Source organism: Tasmannia lanceolata, unplaced genomic scaffold (genome assembly GCF_043159265.1).
Source record: "Tasmannia lanceolata isolate RefF3 unplaced genomic scaffold, GAP_Taslan_0.1 ptg000012l, whole genome shotgun sequence".
Taxonomy (NCBI): Eukaryota; Viridiplantae; Streptophyta; class Magnoliopsida; order Canellales; family Winteraceae; genus Tasmannia; species Tasmannia lanceolata.
This window is the reverse complement of record NW_027518689.1, coordinates 33,863,993-33,882,482: the sequence shown is the minus strand read 5'-3', so window position 1 is coordinate 33,882,482 and position 18,490 is coordinate 33,863,993. Positions and strand designations below refer to the sequence as shown.

Below are 18,490 nucleotides of genomic sequence, written 5' to 3'. Positions count from 1 at the left end.
GAGGTATGTCGGTCATTTTTCGTAAAATAAGGGTACCTTATCATAGGGATATTCAGTCATATTTTCATGAGACATGGGGTACTTTCGCTTTTTTCATGCGATAGGATTATGGGGTATTTTTGTCATTTTATGAGAGGGTACTTTGGCCATTTTTCATGAATTGTCATCTTCTATTGGATAAAGGTATGTTGGTTATTTTCCATGAGATTGTAGTTTGGTTATTTTTCATGAGATGAGTATTTTGGTCATTTTCACGAGGGGAAGAAATCAACAAACAAAAGCAACAAAAAATTGGTTTCTTTTAGGCACTAACCCAAGGTGTATTTTTTCAAAAGTACCACCGGAAAATTGCTTGAAATGTTAAGACTTTATGGAAACATTATTATTTTAGAGGAATCTAATGCTTTCATTTAATGGACTCACCCGTAGGTAGGAGCAAAAGCAAGACAGTAGACATAAGCCGGAAAGGTATAACAATAAGGGGGGGAAAAATGGAATTTTACAAAGATATATGATTAGCATCTAATTCCCTGAGCTCAGTAGGACAAACCTGTAGATGGGGGGCTTAACACATTCTGCGAAGACCACAGTTTCGCAGCTCATGAAAGCCTTGCCAATCTCAAACTGTTAACTGATGAGCCCTGATTCAGTTCTTGCTTGCTCTTACTTCTCTTCATTTTTGCTTTGAACCTCGATTTGGCCATTAGCGTCTGAACCGTGTTTGCAAAGTTCCCAACTGCCATCACGACGAGTAGGATCCCACAAACTATTACCTGTAAACGTGAACAAATATCTTTTGAATGAAGAGAAGAAATTAGGAGGAAATTATCTAACAGAAGCTCAAAAGGTTTCCTCATTATTTCTTGCCTGCCACTCCGAAACACCTCCCACTAGTGCAGTTTTGAGTAATAACAGCCCAATGAATGCTTCAAAACCCTGAAATCAAGTTCAAACACCAATGGAGGAAAGTGTGATTTAGTTTATTTATGTTCTATCAGTAGCTTAAATATATTCTGCTGTGACAGTAAGTTAAAAAAAAGTTAACTAAGACACCCATGAACCAGATAGCTACAAATTATATTGTTATTTCTGAATAACTCATATTTCTTCAGCAACATATGTGATTACTTTTTATTAATGCGGTAGCAGTAAATGAGAAAAATCGTTTCAAGCATTTACGATGCAAATATAAAATCCTGTGTAAATGCTGCAAGAATTTAGTCAGTAATTCACAACTTCAATCACCTGCAAGATGAAAAGGATGGGACATAACAGCAACAATTGACCATCGACCCCAGCAGTTTCTCCCCACACAACATCCATTCGCTTAGCCTGTAAATAACAATTAAGCTTCAGTAAGATATATAGAAATACGGGCATCTGATTAAAATTTATCATACTATTATCTTTGGAGATGATTGATGTGCTACTCTTTTTTCAATAATGGCACTCTCCTCTTTTACTTTTTCCTAATTGGCTGCTAGAGGCTGTAAATTTACAAAAGACAATCAACAAGCAGTAAAAAACTACATATAAGAAGGTGTGCATTATCACAAGGGACTGCTGGCAACCTCCCATAAATTACAGATACATCAAGTTGGATGGCAAGAAAAGAATTGTTTCATATTTTTCCTCGTAAAACACATCAAGTGCAGCCAAATGACCCCAGCAGGTATGTCACTCAAAAGAAGAATAGTTATATTGCTTCCTTACTAAGTGGGTCCAAACCTAAAGTAAGAGAAATTGTAGAAAGGCCTCTGGAAGGAATATATATATGGATTAAATATTCCAAGTACAATGGAAAAACTTGTAAAAAAACCAAGTGCAACAGTACCTTTCCCAATGCAATACGAGTATACAGTCTTTGACGCTGATATCTATTCTGTAGAAGCATTGCGACACCTTGCATTATAGCCCACTCTAAAAATAGCAGTACACCTTTCTGCCAAATATGGGAGGTTAGAATCAAGAGCAAAATATAATAATTAGCAAACATTGGGAAATTAATTTTTTTTTTTTTTTAAGGGCTCTGCAGACGAAACATTGGGAAATTAATAACCTGCTTGAGAGCACAATCAGGTTGCCCTTTAATCTCCCATGTGAGACTGACAAGTGCCATCAGCATAGCACAGTAGTGATGGTATATCCACCTGCAAAAGCACATACAGAACACTTTTAAAATAAATATAAATATGAGGGAATAAAAAGGAAGCACTTAGGACTTGACTAACTAACAAAGTAGAATGGTTGAATGAAAATAGTAGCCTATAATTTTTTTTTAAGTCGAGAAGGCAATAATTCAATAAAAGAAAATATATATGGCAACAGAAAAAAACTGGAAGCCCTGATCAGAAGACTACTTGCAATCACCATCATGGTAAAGTAAGAAAAACACTTAGTAGAAATATCTTCTATAAGAGAAGTTTTACTTGTGGTCCATCCCGATCATAGTAAAACTGTTGTAAAACAATTTTCTGAGTAAAAATTTTACATAGTAAACTAATTCATTGTAAAGTTTTCATTTTCGATTGATCCATTGCACTCGGTAAAACAAGGTCTAAAACAAATACAATTATCCAAATAGAAAAATAGAGGTGTTAGCCATCCAAAATAATGCAATCCAAAAGAAATCCACACCAAAGGAAAAGATTTAAGAGAACAAATCAGTAATATATCATCAAGAAAATTAGAAACAATTTTCTCTACTTGACTAGAGTACAAAAGAGCACTTTCCAAGCAACAAAAACAACAAAACTAGAAATGTGATTGGAAAAAAAACAAACGAATTCAGAACTTTCAAAAAAAAAACGAGAAAAGAAAAAAAAGGAACCGGACGGTCAAACTGGCAAGTGCAAAAAATACAAATAACAACATTTCAAAAACAAATTAGATAAGCAATTTCTGAGAAGAAAAAAAGAAGAAACTGGACAACAGAAGTAGAAAGTGCGGAAAATACAAATAACAGCATTCCAGAAACAAATTAGATAAGCAATAAATTACAACATAAAAAAAAAGATAAAGATTATGATCCACAAAGAAACAGAAAAACCCATGTCCTTTCCTCTTAATTTGCATGCATATGGTTAACAATGACTTAATCCTCCAAATGCCCAAATTAGGGTTCCAAGAGCACCAGAGACCACCAAAAGTATTAGATCTCATAAAAGTAAGGAGAACCAAAGTGTATGAAATTTGACAGTTATGTAGTATTAATAATACCAGCTATCTTGATAAGTCATGATTTTAAGCAAATAAATAAATTTCACCCTCTATAACAAGTACATTTCAAAAATTAAATATTCCCTCATTAACATTTTTAATCTGTAATTTTTGATACAAAACAACTGACCATACCTTGATAACAAAAATTTCCATGTAATGGATAGAGATGCATGGATTTCACCAAAAATCATAACCATGCCATACCAAAACGACAATTAACAATCAGAGAGAGTGGAACTGATATGAGAATGATGTTGTATGAAATGGCCTCTCCAAAGTCCAAACCATGGTATCTACCCAACATCAAAACTAGCATGAAGTATAAGCCATTCCTGCTGTTGGAAGCATTCCAGTGACCACATGGTCTGGAAGTGAAATCAGCTACCTAAATGAACTAGCAAAAGGGCCGCTCGAGAAAATAAAGCCAATTGGCGAAAATTTCCTCCGGTTGGAAGTATTCCAGTGACCACATGGACTGGAAGTAAGTGAAATCAGATGCCTAAATGAACTTGTAAAGGGGCTGCTAGAGAAAAGCAAGATATTTAGAGAAAATTCAAGAAAAATACCAAATCTATTTCAAAATCACTGAACTATGTAGCAGTACTCTACTGTTGATAACAATGCAAAACTCGTTTCTAACAAAAAAATCACAGCCTTGGAGCCCTGTTGGTAACATTTGCATACCTTTTTCTTATTTGGGTATTTTTTGCCGGTTTAGCACTCATTCACTGATCACGGGTTCCTTCTTTTACTAAACTCCTCCCAAATAACCAACATCACAGTTGTATTTTGTCTGAAAAATCTCATCACCGGTTCACATTATTATTTACAATATTTATGGGTAGGGATTTCCAAAATTAACATCATATCAGTCTCCTACAATTTAATTTCTAATAAACCATCAAAATTTATGGGTAGGGATTTCCAAAATTAATATCGTATCAGTCTCCTGCAATTTAATTTCTAAGACACCATCAAAGCGTAAAGAAGTATGATTAGCTTTGAAAATAATCTATCTTATAGAGTTATATCATATATGTATACATACATAGTTACATACTAAAGAAGAATGTAACCAGATACTGCCTTGTTAGAAATGGATGCTAGGGTTAGAGAGAGAGGAAGAAGAAGAGGAATGGAGATATGGAGAGTCTCCACTAGGGAGCTCTACACACATACGATGTATACATAGGCCCAAACTAGGGCAACAATGTACAACGACTATAATGCCCCTAACTACTACAAGTAATGTCTAAACTACCCTAATACATTATTCAACACTCCCCCTCAAGCTGGAGTGTATTTGCTATAGAACTCCAGCTTGGTACAAAGAAAACTACATCAAAAAACTAAAAATAACAAAAAGTACATAATCTCATACAAACATCCAGCTTGGTAAAACACTCCTCAAGCAGGTGTGGTGAATACATAAGGAGAGCATAACAAAAGATAACGGCCACCATGAGAGTACAGTCGTCGAGATCAGCAGCCACCAAAAAGGAACAACTCCCCCTGAAGTAGCAATGTGGCGAGAGAAGTCACAACCGGGTCTCCCCTGAATGAGAACCCGGCAAATAAGTCTAGAACCACAAGGATCGAAGCGTGCACCTCAGCAGAGAAATAGCAACAACCCGTTGAGCAAAAAAGGCATACCAAAGGTGCGCACGTGAGCAACGGCAAAGTACTACGAGCAGGAAATCCAGCTAAGCAGCACCACGCCAATAGAAGATAATCACCGATGGAGAAACCATTGGAGACAAGATCAACGGGGAAACCGTCGCCTAGAGAGAATAAGAGATAGAGAAGATAACCAACCAACGATGCCGTCTGGAGACTAGGTCGACGACATGAACATCGTCTCCTAAAGACAAGAAGAAAATGATGGAGAAGATAAACCAACCAACGATGGGGACACCATCATCTAGAGACTAGGTCGGTGGCATAAACATTATCGCCTGAAAAGAGCCGACCAACGATCGGGAAACCATCGCCTGGAAAAGAGAGGTCGACGGGAAAATACCGTCACCTGTAAGAGAGCCGACCAAATATGGACATGGAAACCATCGCCTGGAAAAGGAGGGAGAAGATAACCAACCAACGATTGGGAAATCATCCTCTGGAAACAAGGTCGACGGCATGAACGTCGCCTGAAAAGGAGCCGACCAACAATTGGGACACCATCGTCCGGAAAAGAGAGGTCGACGGGAAAAGACAGCCGCCTCTAAGAGAGCCGACCAACAAAGGATATGGAGGCCATCGCCCAAAAAAGAGGGGATAAGACATAAAGCCGAGAAGACAAAGACTAACTAGGGAGCACAGCAACACTCCCCCTCGGGCGAAACTACATGAGCCCGGAAATGACAAGACAAGGAAGACAATATAAAGACAAACGAAGAAATAAGACATAAAGCGGACAACATAAAAAGACATGAAAACAAGATGGACGATAATAATCACCAAAAGGGACGAACGAATAATATAAAGAGAAGACGATAACACTCTCCCTCAAGAAAAGACAACATAACAACATAGTAACACTCCCTCAAGAAGACAAAAACACTACAACACTCCACCAAGAAATGACACAAAGAACTACATGACAACAACATGAGAACACTCCCCCTCAAGTTGAAGGTTGCAAAGAAAAAAAATATGAAAACAAACAGGGCACCACACCTCTCTCGGACATTTCATCGAACACTTAGTGTGCGCCTTAAAGAAGACAAAAAAACAAAGAGAAACAAGGCACTACAGCTCTCTTAGACATTTGAGCAAATACTTGGTGTGCGCCTTGAAGAACTACATAAAAGACATAAAAAACAACATATAGAAGATGATGTAAAAAGAAAGAGATGTAAAGAAAGATATGACATCAACATAAAAAAATAAGAGAACCACAAGAAACAATACAAGACAACACTCCCCCTCAAGTTGAGGCCAAAGGCCTTCAACTTGAAACTAAAAGAAGACTTTCAAGGCACAAAACCCAATTTAGACATTTTATCAAACACTCGGTGGGCACCTTTGGAAAGGAAGACAAAAGATATGAAACACAACAAATATAGAAGGAGAAAAACAAAGATAAGGATGAAAGACAAGGAGACAACACTCCATAGGTGACCCAAACGAGAGAAAGGAGAGAGAGTAAATACTGCCGAGGAAAATGGATTTGCCGAGAGATAAACGACGACACTGAAAATACCGAGAGAGATTTTGGGGGTTTGAAACAAAAACAGAGAAATACGAGACAGACAGTAGGGGAGAGAGATCTTAGGGAAGATTTGAAGAGAAACTATAGGAAGATAAAGAGAGGAAAACGAGATACGAGAGAAAGAGACGATGGCGTGGAGGGAGATAGAATCTTCTTCTTTCCTTCTTGAAGGATCAGCCCATTGGCTCTAATACCATGTTAACTTACCAAATTCTTTAAAAGCTTAAGCTGTTGGAGAATTAGAGAAAGGCGTTGTTTATCTTTCATACTTTAACACTCCCCCCGCACGTGTGGCCCACTTGGCAAACACGTGGCACATGTGGTCCCACTTTGGGCCAACCATCACATGTGGGCTAGGGTTAGAGAAGAGAGGAAGAAGGAGAGGAGTGAAGGATGGAGAGGGTGGGGGAAGAGACTCAAAACAGGAAAGTTTAAAACATAAAGAGAGGTGAAAGAAACAAGAAAGAACACAACAAGGGTATGAACTTAGAGAAGAATAAGATTTTGGGATGGAGAACCAAAAAGAAGGGAAAGATATATTTTCGAGAGATTTTACGATATTTTTTTTCTTTGTGATTTACGACAACTCCGAAAACAAGAAAATGGAAAAAAAAAATGTGTGAGAGAGAGTTGCGAGAAAGAGAGAATACCGAGAGAGAAAGATTAGGGAAATTTGAAGAGAGATCATAGGAAAAACAAAAGAGGAAACAACACCTTGCGCGTAAAGGCAGAGAGAGAGAGAGAGAGAGAGAGAGAGAGAGAGAGAGAGAGATGATAGGCACTTCTTCTTTCCTTCTACCCCTTCCCAAATGATCTTTGCTCTGATACCATGTTAGAAATGGATGCTAGGGTTAGAGAGAGAGGAAGAAGAAGAGGAATGGAGATATGGAGAGTCTCCACTAGAGAGTACACACATATGATGTATATATAGGCCCAAACTAGGGCAACAATGTACAATGACTACAATAGTAACAATACCCCTAACTACTACAAGTAATGTCTAAACTACCCTAATACATTATTCAACATGCCTAATATGTTAAATTGCGAATGATTCAAAAAAAAAATTATGAATGTCAGTGAATTTTGCAAAACGAGGTCAGTGGAAGAAATTCTTCCGATAAAACAAAGTTGCAATGCATACTATTTTCAATGTTGAATTCATGAAGTTGTAGTGCAGAATATTTTCAAAGTTGAGAAAGGACTATACATGAAATATGCCCACAGAAAGAAAGCACAAGGAATATGAAATATGCCCACAGAAAGAAAGCACAAGGAATATGAAATATATCCAGACAACCAGTTCAAGTGTCCAATGAAATACAAAATCCTAACATAATATAGTGTATTACCATGGGCGAATATCACTTCCATTTACTCTTAATATGTTCTCGCGCAAAGCCAAACTTGTGTAGAGAAATAACAGCCAGGCCTGGAAATGATATAAAAGCAGTTGAATTTTCATAAGATAATTTTTATTAAATTCCTAATTCCAAATAAATAAATAAAAATAAAAATTGAAGTGGAACTCAGTATTGCTAGAATAGGAGGGTACTTGGTACAGCTGAACCGGTAACACTGGAAAGCATCCATTCCACATCCATGATCTTAGTAATAGCAGGGTTGATGGAAAAAGAAGAAACAGAAAGGCTGTTCTATCCTGCCAGCAAGAAATAGCACAGCTAGTTAACATTAAAATCATACATCCACAATAACTACTGAGATAACGGTGCAACGAGCACAGAGCATTTTCTTTCTTGGAAGTATCAACATTATGTGATAAAACCACATCAGATGCAAAGAACTTAAATGTTGTTGAAATAATAGCAAGCCAGGTGCATTGCATTTATTCACATATCACATCCATGCATACCTACTTCCTAGAACACTTCTAAGTATGGCTTGTGTGCAGGATAGCATGTACAAAATCTGAACTCAGATTGTAGAATGCAAGTCAACATCCAGCTGTTAATGGAATAGATTTGTTATTGTTTTTCCTGGCATGGATATGGAATAAGAAATGGGAAAAATGCATATTACCATCCATATAGCCGGTCTGTGTACTTTTCAAATGATATCCATTTTGAACAGTGTCAGAAAACAGAACAAGATTCGTTGTTGAGTTGACAGAAATGAACTCGTGGGGAATTGATTTTCACTTTAAGGATTAAAACCAATGTCTAATAGTGCATTCACACAGTCACAATATGGCCAATATATTATAATGAAATACGTAGAATGGGAAAAAATGATTGCCTAGCTAACCATTTGGCTGGCTTGTATGAAAAGAGTTTTTTTTTTTTTTTTTTTTTGAAACAGTAGAACTTTTACAGAAAAGACAAAGATGATCGATACAAAGAAAGAAGAAGAAATAAAGACTAAGAGCAGAAGAAAAATAAATAAATGCAAGCAACTCTCCCAAAGGGAAAAAAGGAGTCAAGAAGGAAGGAAATCAAACAGCTCCAAACCCTCCCCTTCGAAACCCCATCCCTCACTGGCCTATCGGTGACACCGTTAGCAGACCTTCTAACGTGCTGGAAGGAGACAATCGAGTCTCCCACTCGGTCATTAATCTCGTCAAAGAACTGTGCAAATCTCCACGGATAGGAATGGGAACTAATAAGCCATCGAATAGTATTAAGAGAATCCCTTTCCACCACCACTTTGCTCTCTCTCTCTCTCTCTCTCTCTCTCTCCAATAATTTAAAGCCCTGATGTACTGCTCGCACCTCTACCTCACTGGAATCTTTCATCCCTATGGATCTGTTTTGTTGCATTCCGCGTCGAAATCCCTTGAAAATTGAAGTGGCAAAAAGAAGGAAAGAAAGAGAACAAAATAGAAAAGGAAAAAAGAGAAGAATTAGTGTGTTTAGTTGTTTACCACAAAGGAAAAGAATAAGACCTAGGTTATCGTCTTCTTCCTTTTTATTCTGGTCTGAATAGCTCTTCTTGCTGCTTAGCAGAGAAATTTCTGAACCCACAAAAGCTGATGCCATACTCACCATCGATTGCACAGCCGAGAACTAGAAATGGCTGCTCCACGCCATCCTGCCGATCTCTCCACCAGCCGAGAGCTTGATGTCGTCGATGGTGAAGATCCAAACAGCGCCAACCGTAAGAAGGTAGTAGGTACGATCAATCGGCCATGAAAACCAGTCACACGCCTGGTAAACTAACAAAGAAAATGGCGACTGTAGCAGCATGATTTTGATTCTATGCCCTTTCTCTCCAAAAATCCCAACCATAGAAAAGAATAGGGCCAGTGAACTCCAAAATGGGTTTTCAGAGAACGGCGAGAAATCAGGATGAGAGTGTCGCGCACGTGCCTTTTCCACCGAGAAAAGGGTTTTTTCCTCTCTTGAGAGAGGGAAAAGATCTGACAGAAATAGGGAGATGATTTTTTCAGGCCCCGTAGGATTATGCACCACCCCACCCCCCCTCTAACGTGATTTGACATAAAAAAGTGTTAAAGTCTGCCACAACTCACTTTAAAAGGGGGGCGCATAATCCTACAGGAGGGGTGAAAAAATCATCTCCATAAATATCACCTGATAGGGAATTTGAGTGGACTGACAGTGTTGCCATGTCAGTTTCTCCCTTCCCTAAAGTATGGCAACAAAACGAACTGCCTTATGTCTTTGAAGAAAAAATAGACGTTTCCTTTTTCGTTTCCCACCAAAGTAGGACAAGTGACCGTACCCTATACGACCCGTGAAAACCCATCTCACCAAGCGTATCTCGTCTCTTAGTACGCCACCAATTCCTGCTGGTCATATGTTTCCCATGGTAGACCCATCGAAGTTGAGTTTCAAGAGGCTTAGGGCAAGAGGCTCCCATTCTTGCACTATCATGGGCCCCTGCTCCAAACTAAAGCAAACATCCTTCCACCCAGTCCATAGATCAAAAGCGGACACAAACCTGAAGCAAGGGAGGATCTTCACCCATGAAATCATTAGAGATATCACTTTGAAATAGAGGAAAAAGGAGCTCATGACATATCTTTTAGCATTTCTCCCCTTCAAGAGAACCCAAATGGTTGCCAGCAGAGAACCATTCATTATATGAAATGAGTTTTTATATCGTAACAGCCCTTATATCATGTCTCCCCATATCCTGCCATTTTCTTACCAGTGTTTTCAACCAGTCAGAAATGTTTGCAGTCGTGTGCAAGCTGCACACTCATGAGGATGATAATGAAAAACAGATTTGGACCTGGAAGGATGTGTGTTTTATGTAGAGGAAGAGGAATTCGTAGATCATTGTTCAATTGCTGCAATTTATTGCAAAGTGGCCCATAAGAATTGAGGAGCAATTCTATCTTGTTTTGTTATGAACTACTACTCTCAGAGGTCGATGGTAGAAGTAAAGGCCAGCTTGGAGACAGAGGTATGAATTGGATTTCCAACACAAATTCCAGTTTACTTTTATTTTTAATAATTTTTGGCATATTTTGCTTATGGAATATCTATGTCAGATAATGTAATTCTCTATGGCTGTAGCGTCTAGGTAAGCCTATCAAGCCTGATTTGTCTGCATGTCTGCCAAGATTTCAATACAATACAAGAACTAGAAGTCTAGCAACAAGTTAACAGCCAAAGGAATGAACAGTATAAAAAATGATAATCAAGGATGAAATATCTGTTATTAGAAAATTATGTATGCGTGAAAACAAGTGAGAAAAAAAACAAAAATAAGATAAAAACAGCAGAAAAGGGAAAGTACATAAGCACAAGTATAAACATACACATATATAAAGACACACAACGCACGCGCACACACATACATGACATGCCTCTACAGCGAATGTATTCTTCTAATTAATCTAATTAAGGATTTTCTTTGCCTCCTTTCCTTTTGTTTAAATGGTTCTTTGCCTCCTTTCCTATATAACATATCCCTAATCTTCTTTGTTTTAGCCTGAAATTATGCGGGATTTCATTTAACCTCCATTTGATTTGCATTCGTAACAAATCTTAATTTGATTTCCTTCCCAAAAGTTCTTTTCTTCTCTGCAAATTATCATCTATCATTTAAGAGCCTTATATGCCAGTCTTTTACTCTAATGCCACATGTGGCCCTGTTTACTATGATACACTGCATAAACAGTTCATTCATAAGATACAAGTGAACCTCACTATATACTCTTAGGTCCTATTTGCTTTGGCCATTTTTGTTTCAAATGTTAAGAAATGATTTTGATTCCAATATTGATTATTGGACTAAAACTTGCATATAATTTTTACTCAATTTCTTGCCAAAATTGGGTGTTTGCTTCGCATATGTAGAATTTGGACGCAAATTGAATTTACATCCAACCAAAAATATACATATTGTTGTATATTACTAGAATGTAGAATTGATTTCAGTCCAAAATTGATTTTACAAAGCAAATCAAATGCTCCATTTTGCCACAACATTTTCATGTTTTTCCTATTTGATGCAAATGGAAACTGCCAAGAACATGCGACATGGAAGAAGTTTCCTATTTTTAATTATTATTTTCATCATTTTATTTGTAACCTACTTTTTAGACTTCAAATCTCATCCGTTTTGGCATGATTTTGGTATCTTTGGAAAGGTTTTTCAATTACCAATCTAACGAGCCCAAGATCACGCGATTTGGTTGTGATTTGAGCAAGTTATGGGCATTTTACAGATATGGTAATGCTTATTACAGGATTACTATTTTAGGTAAGTTTTAGGTTTTATTTATGTTAATTTAGATGGACAGTTAAGATCAGTTGCTTAGGCCTTAAGTTAGATTTTATGGTTTTTTTTTTTTTTTTTTTTGAATGGTTTTACGGTTTCTTTTATTATACATAGATGTTATAAAAACAATGTAATGGACTTTTGATTATTGAACGAAAGTTTGCCTTTAGGCTTTTGAGTTCTTTGAGAACTCTTGGTTGCTTGAAGTAGCACCTGCAGGAATATTTTCTAGTTTCGCCCTAAGAAACTCCGTCGAAAGGATCGAAGTAAATATCATCCCCTTCGCTAGTGATCGAAGTGTTTTATTCCCTACAACGGTGGACGAAGGGCCATTTTCTTATTTATTTTGTCTATTTTGCCTCCGTTGTCGTGCAACGAAGAGCGTCCGAATTTTTAGACTGCATAAGTTGGTATCAGAGCTGATTTCTTCCTTAGGTTGAAGAAGAAATTTGGTAGCGAGATTTGCGTGGATTCGCGATGGCTACAGAGTATATTCGGTCACTTCAAAGGAGAGTTTCTAAATGCTAGATTGGGAGGTAACACCACAATTAAAATCATTTTATTATTACCCAGAGGAAGAAATCATATATTGGGAGTTTGGGACTCACCACCAATCTTTGATGAATATTCGGAAGATGGGTATTTAATTTTATCTAAGAGTTCAGATGATGAATCCTTTACACTTGATGGTGACAAAGTGATCAATGATTCACTTGAAAAGATAGTTGATGCGCCTGATGAAAACATGAATAAGAAATTAAGGAAATTGGATCTGACAGTGTGGAGATTGAAGTGATAGGTAAGTACAGGAATATTATGTAGAATTCTTCAGCAGTTTATATCAGTTTATACCGATCCATTTAACGAAGCCTACAATGAATATTTATGACTTCAAGCCGATTCAAGATTAAAAGGGATTATATTTTCGTCTTCGGGATTATACAGCAGAATTTAATCCTCGAGGGTTCCAATTGATTAATGTTCTTCAACATTTCAAAACTTGAGGACGAGCTTTTTTGAACTCGGGGGAGAATGATGCAGATGGAAACTGCCAAGAACAAGCGACATGGAAGAAGTTTCCTATTTTTAATTATTATTTTCGTCATTTTATTTGTAGCCTACTTTTTAGGCATTGAATCTCATCCGTTTAGCATTATTTTAGTATCTTTAGAAAGGTTTTTCAATTACCTATCTAACGAGCCCAAGGTCACGCGATTTGGTTGTGATTTGAGCAAGTTATGGGCAGTTTACGGATATCGCATATGCTTATTACGGAATTACTATTTTAGGTAAGTTTTAGGTTTTATTTATGTTATTTAAGATGGACAACTAAGATTAGTTGCTTACTTAGGGTTTCTAATAGATGTTATGAAAGCAATGTAATGGACTTTTGATTATTGAATGAAAATTTGCCTTTAGGCTTTTGAGTTCTTTGAGAACTTTTGGTTGCTTGGAACCTACGGGAGTATTTTCTAGTTTCACCCTGAGAAACTCGACTTCGACGGGATCGAAGTAAATATCATCCCCTTTAGGCTTTTAAGTTCTTTGAGAACTTTTGGTTGCTTGGAGTAGCACCTACATGAGTATTTTCTAGTTTCACCCTGAGAAACTCGACTTCGACGGGATCGAAGTAAATATCATCCCCTTCGATTATGATCGAAGTATTTTATTCCCTACGACGGTGGTCGAAGAGCCATTTTCTTATTTATTTTGCCTTTTTTGCCTCTGCTGTCGTGCAACGAAGAGCGTCCGGATTTTTGAACTGCATCACTATTCATTATTGTTTGACTCAGACTATTGATTAGGGGTGTCAATAGACCTAGACGGACATATGGATACTTTGGATCTGAACGTTAATGGACATGATTTGAGCGCAACATCTAGATCTGAAGGATTTCATTCCATTTTTTGTGAAATCTTGGACGACAAATTCCTTAAACTAACCTTTGTACAAATCCCAACTTACAATACTCGATTGTATGACCCAGATTAAATGCTTAAACAAAGATTCCTTTTCCTTGAATTACCTGCCATTTCTTTCATCCCAAAGAGCCCAAATTACAACAAAGAAAGAAAATTACCAAAAAATATTGACCCCCTAACCATCCAAGATGACAGCATCTCCATGCCCCCATAAGGTTCCCTACACCATGATTTTAAATTTCCACGGAAACAAACACGAAACGACCGGAATGTTTTTGTTTACATCCTCACCGAAACAAAATTTCAATAGATTCATTTCACTTCATTATTTTGACTGAAATGGTCGAAACAACAAAAAAAGGAAAGATATTCCAATTTACAGTGCATAAAGTTGTTTCTACTCAAAACAAAAATTATGTACCTAATCTGTTGTATATCAAGAACTAAAATAAAATAACATACCTAAAAGTTTCAAGCTGAAAATTGTCGTCACCATCATTGTCGTCATCTTTCCTTTGATTTGTAGATAAATTGTTATTTGGATGCAAATAACGGAACCAATACCAATTAAAAATTCGAAAAACATTTATCTTTGCCAACATTCCTAGTGGGCCAATCCTAGTTGAATCATATGTGGGTTCGCTTTTCATTTCAATGTAAAGATTCACAGGAATTTTAAATTTCAAAACCTAAGTATCATACAAATGATGAGTCTCTAACTAAGCACAAAAGCGGGAGATGCTTTTTTTGTAAGCAATTTGACTTTCCATTTCATTTCATTTTATTAATGTAGAGATTGATATTTGGTAGGCAGCATCATTGGACTGCACAACAAAGTATCCATAACTTTTGCATGGGATGTCAGATCGGCATGGGACCAACATCACCTTGTAACTCTATGTCGTATTTGACATAGAGTTGGGGTCCTTAGAGGAATGACATTGATGTACTTTCATATACCTCATTACATTGTACTTCTTTAATGACTTTATTGTTCCAGACATGTGCAACAACGCATATCACTGGGTGTTCAATGTGATTAAGCCATTATGAATAGCTTTCTTGTTTATGTGATGGTTTCTAAGTATGTATTTATGCATATTCTAGCATTTCCAGAAGTTTTATCTTAAAATTTCATCATTTGCGTATGTTTCCATACGTTTCCATGATTTGACAAGATTTCCGCTAAATTTTCTAACCGAAACCGAAATGTTTCCATTTTCGTGGCGACCGAAACCTAAACCAAAACTGAAATTTAAAACCTTGATGACAAGTAGCCCACCCAATATTTGATCTTTCTTTAATCAATTGAAAGTAAAAATTATCAAAGTACAAAAATGCAAGAAAGAACCAAATCACAGCAAAGTCCTGGATTAATACAAATTACGCATATAAGACAAAATTCTCAAAGTGTTGTAGTAGACTCGGATGCGATGCAGAAAGCGGCCGAAGAAAATCCTAGTCGACTCGGCACAACACGGTAGAATACTCGGTTGCCACGGCTGAGTACTCGGTTGACGCAGTCATAATTCGGGAGAGTCAACGGAGTTTTTATTGACTCCGTAGGGCAAAACGCAAAAAGCGGTGGCAATACGCGGAACACGGCCAAGGTAAAGGGAGTCGACTCAGGAGGGGGGAGGGGGTCCACGATGACACGGGGAAGTTTTAAAACTATGATTTACACGAAGGCCATTTTTTTCAATGCATAGAGGAAACCTACTACATCTCAACATATAGTCTTAAGTCTTAACCCATGTTTTAGGGCTTATGGAATGCAAAATCACATTAGAGACTTACAAAGGGCAGCATAGATACGTAATTATAACAAAATCCCGATCTTGTTGTAATTTCCCAATCGTCATTTATTTGCAATCATCAAATTGTTGAATTTTTTTTCTTTATTGCTTCCTTTTGGGTATTGTTTCTTTTAGCATGGGATCAATATTCATCAATTATCATTACAAAGAGGCGTGGTACATCCATAATCCTGAACATCAGCTACTGTATGAACCATCTCTTTATGGTAGGAGAATAGGCAAGTTACATTCAGAAGGCAACTGCTCAAGAATTCACATGCTTTCTTGGCCAATGCCCTTGTATTTTTATTTGCTCTAGTATAGCGCCCACCATTCTAAATAAAAAACCGACTGCGACTTTTAATTTCTCCTTTCTTCACTCATCAATGAGTTAAAAAGGGATTTTTTAATGTCAATCTTGACAAATGCAACCTTCGAGTTAAACAAATAAGCTTCTAGGACACTGGATACAAAGGGAATGGATAAATACAACACAATAATTCCATGATTTTGGACAAGAGTTCACTCATGATACATAGAACGAGTTTTAAATGGACATGTCACTTAATAAATGAGAAGAAGGAAAAGATATGGACATGTTAGCAATGTGTAATTCTTCGTATTCATTGCATGAAATTGCAATGCAATGCTACTAATCACATGCAGCCATCGGCCCGGATTCATAACACCATCTCCATTATGACCACACATAAACACACTCATCAAATACAAATGATATAAACACAATCATCAAATACAAATGAAACAGAAACAAATCATTACAACCCTAACCGCACATTAACAGAAGCATGTGGAATAATCTCAACTCAACTCAACTAAGCCTTTGTCCCAAACTAGTTGGGGTCGACTAATGAATCCTTTAGAAAATTTTCATGAAGAAGGTGAAAGAATCTACCCGGCTCAAATTGACTAAATCTAATCCTGACACTAGTTGGGTTCTTCTAATGGATCATTTTCTTCCATTCTATCCTATCCAAGGTCATGTTCACTGTTATGTGGAATAATATTGCTAAAAAAAAAAGTTAAGTGTTGCAGAAGCCATTTCTAGACTTAAAAGATATTCAAGCAAGGCTAAAGACCAAACCAAAAAAAAACACGAACATACCCTGTAACTGTTGTATTCCTCTTTTACTTTCAACTGAACGTCTTTTCTGGTAGCACGCACATTGATGGGTCCGAGAAACATTCTCAGGAAACTACCTGAGCATAATTCAATATTAGTCACCCAGATAACCAAAATCATGATAAAACTACAAATAAAAATAGAATTGTTAAAAACCAACACCAAGTATAAAATTAGAATTGTGACAACAACAACAACAAAGAAATTACTGATTAAATAAAAAGTAATAGCAATAAATTTACAAACGCACCATGAGCTTTGCTTGGAAGAAGCAAAGACACATCGCCATCAGTAATAAAACATCTCGCTTTGTATAATTCTTCGTCAATCTTAACATGAAAATTGACAAAAGAACAAATTAAAATCAATAGACCGAAGCAAGTAAAAGAAATAGATCCGATACAAAACGAATTCAATCACAAAACAAAACCCTAATTTTCACTACATGGAGATTAAAAGTCTAAGCAAAAGAACGGAAAAAAAAAATTACCTGCTCGGCTTCAATTCGACTAACCTCCCCTTTCTTAACGGCGGAATCGATTGAGGATCGAAGCATCTTGATATTGGATTCAAGAGAGATAGCTCTCTGACATAGGGCTTGTTCTTCGCCCCATGTTTTTGAAATTAAAGAAGAAGCAGAATCTTGGAGCTCTTTTGCGAGCTCGAGAAATCGATTAGCTTCTTCGAGAAAATTCCTCCCCGGATTCTGAGAGTTTTCTCCGGCCGAATCACCCATTTTCCGGCAGAAATCTAACCGGTTTCCGATCGAATTAAGAGAACGTAAGCTCTCGAAACCTCTACGCTAGGGTTTTTTTTTTTTCTCTCCTTTTGTTTCTTAGTTTTTTTTTTCTCTTCTTACGTTTTTATATCCTACGAATCTGTGATGCAACTCTTTCGGTTCTCCTCCTACGTTTCATGAACATGGCTGAGGAGAAAAATCAATAATAAATAGGGGGAATGATATCCCCACTCACGGATAAAATACCCCCTGTAACGTTATTCGTTAAGTTTTAAAGGCAAAGAAAAGCGTTAAAAGCGGTGAATTTATCCTCGAGCAGGGACCAATCTCACAGAAACCGTTTAAGGGGAGGATTTTATCCGGTTAGGGGGATATCCGTTCCCTAAATACGGTGATGGGATTTGCTATGCAATTTCTCGGAAAGGTATTTCGCGAATCACTTTTGCAGGATAGAGGAGCAACGCAGGTCCACTTTTAGCAGATTTTGTCTAGTTCGTTTGTTCATGTGAAGTGAGTGTTCTCCTCTGCAAAAGTGACCTGCGAAATGGCTTTCTACGAAATTGCCTAGCAAATTCCGTTCAGATAATCCGAGGTAAAGAGACCATTCATCATCCGCCGAGTAACTACCGTAGTGTTCCTGTTTTCGTACGGTAACACACGTGTTTCCGTATCACACCTCTGTCTCTCTCCTCACGTGCCTACAAGTGCTATCTTATGATCCTGACCGTCCAACCGAATGGCCCACG

The 18,490-nt window shown here is 37.2% G+C and overlaps 1 protein-coding gene across 1 annotated transcript; it reads right to left on the bottom strand.

Annotated features, from left to right (window-relative positions):
- Nucleotides 1-379: 379 nt before the first annotated feature.
- Nucleotides 380-18,021, bottom strand: LOC143887922 (uncharacterized). Its single transcript, XM_077392169.1, has 10 exons — nt 17,496-18,021; nt 17,256-17,334; nt 16,988-17,082; nt 7,989-8,093; nt 7,786-7,865; nt 2,060-2,150; nt 1,835-1,942; nt 1,246-1,332; nt 868-936; nt 380-773 (listed from the first exon to the last, which is right to left on the bottom strand). Exons 1-10 carry the CDS (start codon nt 17,739-17,741, stop codon nt 600-602), a joined length of 1,134 nt encoding a protein of 377 aa, XP_077248284.1. The 5' UTR covers nt 17,742-18,021; the 3' UTR covers nt 380-599.
- Between the last annotated feature and the right edge of the window lie 469 nt (nt 18,022-18,490).